The sequence below is a fragment of the Tupaia chinensis genome, unplaced genomic scaffold (genome assembly GCF_000334495.1).
Source record: "Tupaia chinensis unplaced genomic scaffold, TupChi_1.0 Scaffold000012_1, whole genome shotgun sequence".
In the NCBI taxonomy this organism is placed as follows: Eukaryota; Metazoa; Chordata; class Mammalia; order Scandentia; family Tupaiidae; genus Tupaia; species Tupaia belangeri.
The window spans coordinates 2,291,634-2,299,327 of NW_006159442.1; the positions used below are offsets into that span (position 1 = coordinate 2,291,634).

Consider the following 7,694-nt stretch of genomic DNA (forward strand, 5'->3'; position numbering starts at 1 on the left):
CAGTAGTAAACAAAATTGTATCATTCTAGTGCAGGGTGTTGATAATGGGGATGACCGAGTGTCTGTGTTTGGAGTGGAGGTGTTCCGGAGTGACCTCCCGTAATGGCTGCAGCTGGCTTTTATCCAGGGGTGGGTATATAGGAAATATACTTGCCATGAATCTAAAAAACCTCTTTTTAAAATAAATAAATAAATAAACACACACACACTCACACACACACACACACACACACACATTTTTAACAGAAAGTAGAAATAGGATCCTGTCTCAGAGTTGGGGCAAAATCAGGTAGGAATGGGAAGATTAATGATACTTGGTGTGTAGCAGGTGCCGAGTGGACACTTTCCATATATCAGCTTATTTTTTAAAGTAACTAAGATTTAGTGACATATACTTACATATTTTTGTGGTCTAAAAAGTACTGGTTATCTCTTTCTATCCAGGGACTATTTACTAGTTTGCAAGTGTTATGGGTAATAGTTAGAACTATCAATATACTTTGGAATATGGAAGGTAAATATATAAATTAGGGGAAAATGACTGAGACATAGACGTCTTTGACTTAGGACTTCCTTGTCCACATGAACATCTGGTAAATGAGATACTTGGGGTCACAAAGGCTTCCTGGGAAGGGAAAGCCATCTGTTTTTTGGGGGGGGCAGAGCAGGTGCCGTTATGAAGAATAAAGACAAAGGATAACAAGTCACCTTCTTAAGTGGTAGTCATAGGAGAAACATACACTCCAGGATCTCGAGTTTTGAGTTGGATCTTGAAGTTGATTTCACATAACAGTAAGGTTGAGGGCTCACACATTTCCTACACTCTGTGGGCAGGCTTGAAACCTAGTAACCAGTCACACACCATTTGTGCAAGCAGTCCTGCCAGAGTTCCAAATGAGCCTTCAGAATGTCCAGCTTTCCAAGTTGGACTTGGGACACATTCTTTTTTAGTTATGCCGCAGTCACTGTGGTTTGGGCACCTTATCTTGGTCTGTGTCTTGATGAAGAATTAGCAAGCTAAGTGGAAAAGAGAAACGTGTGTAAAGTGCATGGGATCACCCCCTGTGATCGATAGATTACTATTCTATGAACAATAGATTACTAATAACAGGAAGGACACCAGACGCTGTATCTAGCCTAACCTCTCCTCTGCCTGCTCCTTCTCTGCATCGTACAATCCATGAATAATATTTTCGTTGTGTAAGCCAAGCCTCTAAGTTAAATATTTAATTCTACTGCAGTTATAAACAGGGATCAAAATATCACACATAGATTTTTATGAAAGTAATAAAACGCTTCAGAAAGTACAGTTGCCTGGCTGGGGCCCATTGCATCTGATAAATGAGTCCCCCGCCTTGTCACATGCTTCCTTACAGAATGACGATGGCTGCTTATCTATATTTAAGTTGGTCATTTTGAGGAAACAAAGATAAGAAATTTTTGCTGTATGTCTAAAACCCATGCATAAAAACTATTTTTATAGAGTCACACCCTCTCTCCTTGAACCTCAGAGAGAAGTGAAATTTCCTGTAGCGCCACTCGTAAATAGTAAGTGCTCAATAAAGGCCCTGTCCTTTTCACCTCCCAGCTGTTGCCTACCTAAGAGAACCTGCACACAACTTCCAAATACATGGCTCTGTATGTTTATGAGTTGGCTAAAAAATAACGCGTAGGTTTATTTTTCTCCTGACCAAAGTAGGTTTGTTTATCATGGAAATATGACAAACCTCAATGGTGCCATTACCAGTGATTCCATTTTCTTTTTATTAAGTATTTTCTGAAGTTCATGTAAAAGTTTTTAAACAAAAATATTTACTATTTTAAAAGGAAAATATTAAGATAAATGAAAATGATAAGCAAAAAGAAGTTGTTCAGTATCCAGAGATAATCAGCATCAACATCATCCTTTCCCTGTCTTTCCCCTGTCACTTAAATTATTATTATTATTATTTTTAAGAATTACTTATTTAATTTTATTTATTTATTATTTTTAAAATTTGCTATAAGGCACATAAATTCAGCAGAGAGACACAGACACACAGACAGAGAAAACAAGCTACCAGTTCTGGGACTCGAACCATGTTCACTATGTGGGTGTCCAGAGCCTTAACCACCATACCATCTGGTGGCCTGTCACTGACATCTTTTAAAAATGAGATTATGTTGTGCATGGGGGCAGACCAACTGCTGTAGCATCCTTCAGTTTTCAGTGGAAATAAACAGTATGCTTTGTCCTGCTTATAACAGGAAATCCTGAGTCTGTGTCATTTAGTGAATAGAGGTTTATTCAGCTCTCACTCGGGAGGTCTAAGGCCAGGAGCTCTCTGTGGGTTCTTGCAGAGTCTGCTCACATCACAGGATGACAGGATGACAGCAGAGTAGCTGTGACCGTTGTGTCTCTGTTCCTGTCTCAAGTCGCTGTCCTTCAACAGCATCTACCCTGGGTGGGTGCCATCCACCTCCCCTTTTGAATGATTCCCCATTTCCTCTCAAGTCTGAACCCCGTTGCCTGGTGGATGAGGGCTGCTTCTTTTTTTTTTTTTTTTTAAGAATTATTTATTCAATTCCATTTGTTACTATTATTTTTTTATTTGACCAGAGAGAGAGAGAGAAAGGGAAAAAGAAAAGGAGAAAGCAAGCCACCGAGTCTGGGTCTTGAACCACGGTCTGCCATGTGGGAATCTAGCACCTTTAACTACCATGCTACCTGCTGACCACGACAAGGGTTTCTTTGAGGCCACAATTCTCAGCTTGTATGCTCCAGCACTAGTGGGCCACAGTGCTCCTCAGGTGTACCAAGAACTCCACACAGGTGTGTTGCTAATTTTGATCCATGTGTAGAAAATGCTTTTTACCTTGACATCTTTTGAGTAGGACAGGCACGGAAGGTCTTAAATGATTCACGACAGTGTTTAACCAGCAGATAAATGCAGAATAGAGCCTTTGCATATGGAACATTTCAGGATAGGGAGAGAATCTTTGATGAGCAGCCTGTGAATATGCGGCCTTCAAAAAGCTCATGGAACATGGGTATTAATGAAAAAAAAAACTATAATTAGATCTCAAAAATTTTTTGTGCCAAATAAACTCTAACTTAATTGAATTTTCCTTGAATTTTGATAAAATGTTTTAATTAATATAAGATAATTGCACACGTTTATTTGGGTACATTGTAGTGTTTTGGCACAAGAATACATGCAGTGATGAAATCTGTGTAATTAATATACTCATCATCACAACCACTTGTCAATGCTTTGTGTTGAGAACATTCAAAACTCTTTTTTTAGTTGCTCTTCCGTGAATTTTTTGAATTCCCCTTAGATTCAAGAGTTAATTGAGATGGTCCCCTTAGTGCTTGAAGGAACCAGAAGAACACTCTAGCCCAGTGCTTTTGTAAACGCTCGGTGCTCTATTTGGTGTAGATACTTGGTTACGCGCTGGTGGGACTGTGTTTCCATTATCTCTCCCTCGTCTGGGGTTGCCCTGCATCTTTTAATCCTCTCATGAGGGCTGCTCAACATGCTAGATCCTGCTATACTTGAACACAGGGCATGTTGGAAAGGGATTGGTGGCAAGTACAAGCAGGCTGAGAACGTCTCGTTAGCATCTTTGTGTTCCCCACTGCGTGTGCACATGGGCAGCCTTGTGTTCGGGTGTATGTTGGAAGGAAGGTTGAATGGATCAGAGAATCCTGGAGTGTACATAGCTCAAGTGTGTGCTTCGATCGCTTGTAAGTACAGTTCATCTGTGCAGCTCATTGACGAAGCTCATCCTGCTGTCCCAGCGTTGATCTTGCCTTGCCTTTATCTTCTTACACATTGCATAATCATTTTGGTTTCTCGCCTCCCCTTTGGTCCTGAGCAAACACCAGGTGGATGACTTTCATAAGACTTCTCTCTTGCTGCTTGGTGCTTTGGTTTTCAAGAGTTCCTTCCCTAGTGATGTTTTTCTTTTCTTCTTTCTGGGTAACTTTCTGCAGAACTTGATGAATTACTGTCAGCTACCAACTCTACACTGATAACTCCTAAGTCTCTAATTCATACTAGATATTTCTCCCATTTATCTGCATTTAACCATCTGCTTTTGCCATCTGGTTTCCTAGACATCTTGGACTCAGTACTCAGTTTCAGTGTATGTTAAATTTGTGACCTAAACTGGAAACCTGAGCAATCCTGGACTTCCACCTGCCACCTCCCCTAGGCCAGCTCATCTGTCCTGAACATCTTAGCCCTGAACACTTCTCTAACCCATGCCCTTGGTCATGGTCCCATCACAGGGCCTCTGCTTTTGGTTTACTTGTCACCAGTAGACCAAGGATGTACTCTTGTCTATTCAAGGCCGAGTTTAATGCCCAGTGGATAGGAACTGCTCAGAAAGTCTTGGAATCAATGAGGAAATTGATGAATAATGAATGAATAAAAAAAAGAAGCTGAACAGTTGGCTAATTTATGAGACAATTTGGGATGATTTTCATTTAAGATGATACTTTTCATTTCTTTTTACTGGAACTAAGAAATTATTTTTGCTTACTGATACCATCATTTTGAAAAGCACTGTGATTTTGAGAAAGTATTTTACGACATTAAATTTCACTCTATCCCAGCCACATACACAAATATATAGACTTTATAAAAGGAATCGCATGTATTTATGTACCTGGCTGCACTTGCACATTTATGTAAGTAGTTTCATGTGTCTGATTGTGTTCTTGGTACAGCTGGGAGACACTTTCTTTAAATGTCAGGAATAATTTATCTTAATGACCTAGTTTGAATTAAACTTGGGCCTTAATTAACTTGGATGCTAGATTTTTCTGGAATTACAGAATTTTCGATCTGGGATGTTGCCTTTTGTACTTCAGTGTGAGGAAGGCTTGCTGGTACTTGAATTGGTCTGAGTCCCAGTACTGGGCTGAGTGAAACTCACTGACTTTAATCATGAATTTGAGAGAGTGATCCATCGAAGATCAGTTTTTAACTTTTTCTTTTTTCCTTTCCCTTCCCTCCAACAGGGAGAGTCCCGTATTCTCAGAGTAAAAGTTATTTGTGGAATTGATCTCGCCAAAAAGGACATCTTTGGAGCCAGGTATGTTTGTTTGGTTTGTCATTGATTTTGGGCGGGCTTCTGAGGAGCTTGGTTACCACTCTTCACATTTAAGCCCGTGTCAGAATCACCTGCATGGAGTCTCAAAACAAAGTCTGCTGGACCCCGCCTCCAGAGACTCTTGCGTAGTTCAAGCCTTGGATCCGGCAGCTTGACAATCAGTCCGAGCACATGTGTGTGCATGCCCAAAATTCCAGGAGGAGATTAGAGAAGAAGGGATTGCAGTGTGGCCATCCACCCTGGGGCATGATTTCTGTCTTTCTCTCTCTGGTGAATGCATATGCTCAAAAACAAAAAAAGAGAGAAAGAAAACAGTTCAGGAATATGATTGTGTGTGTGTGTATGTATATATATATACACACACATATATATGTGCACACAGCAATGCACCTGATGTACTTTTTATATATACACATCCATATATACTTATACGTATATGTGTATTCAAATCCTAACTTAAGAGAAGAATGAGTCATTTTGTTCCTAGGAGAACTGAGTACCCTTGATTATGTGTAATTAGGTATTTGGTGACTTGGGGCGAATTTGGCGATCTCTGTGGTGCTTACAGAAGCTGCAGCGGGGAGCAGTCTGATCCTTCTGGGCACTGCACGTGGTAAGGGTTACAGTCGTGCACCATATAACGACAGTTCAGCCATCGACAAACCGCATATCCAGCACTGGTCCCATTGTAATAGGCTGTAGCACGCATCGTAGGTTCGTGTTAGTGCACTCTGTGATGTTCACGCAACCACCAGCTTACCTTAGCCGCATTTCTCGGAACACAGCCCCGTCGCTGAGTGCCGCATCTCTGAGGCTTCTGGTCAGCCCCTTTGTTCCTGCTGGCTCATGGCAGTATTGCCTTAATTTACTAGACTGGTTGCAGGTGGAGGGGAGAGCTATTAGAACTAAGATGTGAGCCAGATTCAAGAGAACAAAGGTCTTTTGATCTTTTGGTACCTAGAAAGGACCTTCTAGTCCAACTTCCCTGTTGTGTGTTTGGCAAAGCTTAAATCCAGGTCACGTAGTCCGTGGTGCTGGACTAGGTCCACTGTCCTCTGCGTAGGGCCCTTTCTGCTGTGGCAAGATGTCCTGAGAACACTGGGGGCTTTCAAGAGGAGGCAGGTGGCTGCAGAGGGGACTTCCAGCCTCTGTTTTAGTCTCTTTCGAACACTGACTGCATCGTCTCGGTCCCTGGACTGTTGTCTTAGTCACCCTATGGCTTCAGTGCCTTCTCCAGATGTTGGAGATCTTTTGAAACAAGGCTGCTGCTTTTTCGTTTGTTTGTTTTAGATTTTTTTCCATAGGGTGTGTGTGCTTGCCCAAAAGAGAAAAGGTAAGAAATCAGCTCCTAGGAAGCATGGCCCTTGTCCTCCATTTTTCTCTCGGAATTTTAGGCATAAATACACATGCATATGTGCCTGGTGTATTTTTCAAACCGCCGGGTCTGGGACTCAGACTGCTCAGTTGGCCATGTGGGATCCAGCACCTTAACCTCCATGCCATCGGCTGGCCCACAGGTCTGCTTTTTATCCAGCTGGCTGTGCCTTCCCTGGTACTCCAGCAGCAGCTCTTTGCTGTAGTTGTAAGTAACTCTGTTTTCTGACCTACCACACACCACACCATGCATGGTTTAGTTTTGTCTATTAAAGAAATCACCCAGTTACTGTCGGGTCATTGGCTAAGTCATAATGCATTTCTGCATGAAAAAATAGAAAAATAGGTTATGACTTTCCTGATGACCTAAGAGAATGATGGTTAGAGAAATTACTCAAAAAAAAAAAAACCCCAAAAAATGAAAAAGGAAATATGGAAATATTAGTGAAATCTACTTAAAAATCCCTGTGCATCTGTGTGCCTCAAATGAACAAGGGAGGGTTAGCGCTCTGAAGAGTGTCATAGGGAACCTCCGCTCTGAGTGTCCTCCCTGAGTGAGGCCTTTGCTGCTGGTGAGGTCCAAGGGGGAGGTGGATCCCTGCCCCCCTCCAAGGCTCTTCTCACTGGACCGTGAAGTCACCCTGTGAGGCTTACCAAGGGCCTGCACTCATGCTCAGACAGGCCAGGGCCGGGGTTGGGGGGTAGGTGGAAAACATGAGGCCTCCCTTCTCTTCCTCGCACGGCACCACTTGCGCTGGTTCCGGGATTCTGAGCTCCTCTCACCTGCGTGAAACACCATTTCTTGGAAGCCACAAATTTCATACCTTGTGCCTTGCCTATTCTATAAAATGTTTGGAGAAAATTTCAGCCCTCATGTCTGTTGTGGCCAATGGACCAAGGGCTGGAAAGTGAGTCAGAATCCCTGAATCCTCACTCTGCCATTCTTTTTCTTAGATGAATAATGTATGCACTCCTCCTCCCCCATCTGCCTTTCTCCTTCCCTGTCCATGTCAGTCGGCTCTCAGCGTTCTCTGAAGTTCCTTAGTTCTTTAAAAAAAACTTATTTCATCCATGACTGAGCAAGGTAGAATGGAAACAAAAGAAAGACAAAACCCCAGGACCAGCAGGTGGCATGGTGGTTAGGGCACTGGACATTCCCACATGGCTGACCATGGTTGGAGTCCCGGACCTGATAGCTTGCTTTCTCCCTCCCCCCC

General features: G+C 42.4%; 1 protein-coding gene across 4 annotated transcripts in view; it reads left to right on the forward strand.

Moving 5' to 3' along the window:
* The window catches only part of NEDD4L (NEDD4 like E3 ubiquitin protein ligase), a 381,870-nt gene that overhangs the window by 121,251 nt on the left and 252,925 nt on the right, over nt 1-7,694 (forward strand). For all 4 annotated transcript variants that reach the window (XM_027768276.1, XM_027768265.1, XM_006139917.3 and 1 more), the window contains exon 2: nt 5,012-5,085. In XM_027768276.1, coding sequence (XP_027624077.1) covers nt 5,012-5,085 — 74 coding nt within the window. The remainder of the gene's footprint in view (nt 1-5,011; nt 5,086-7,694) is intronic.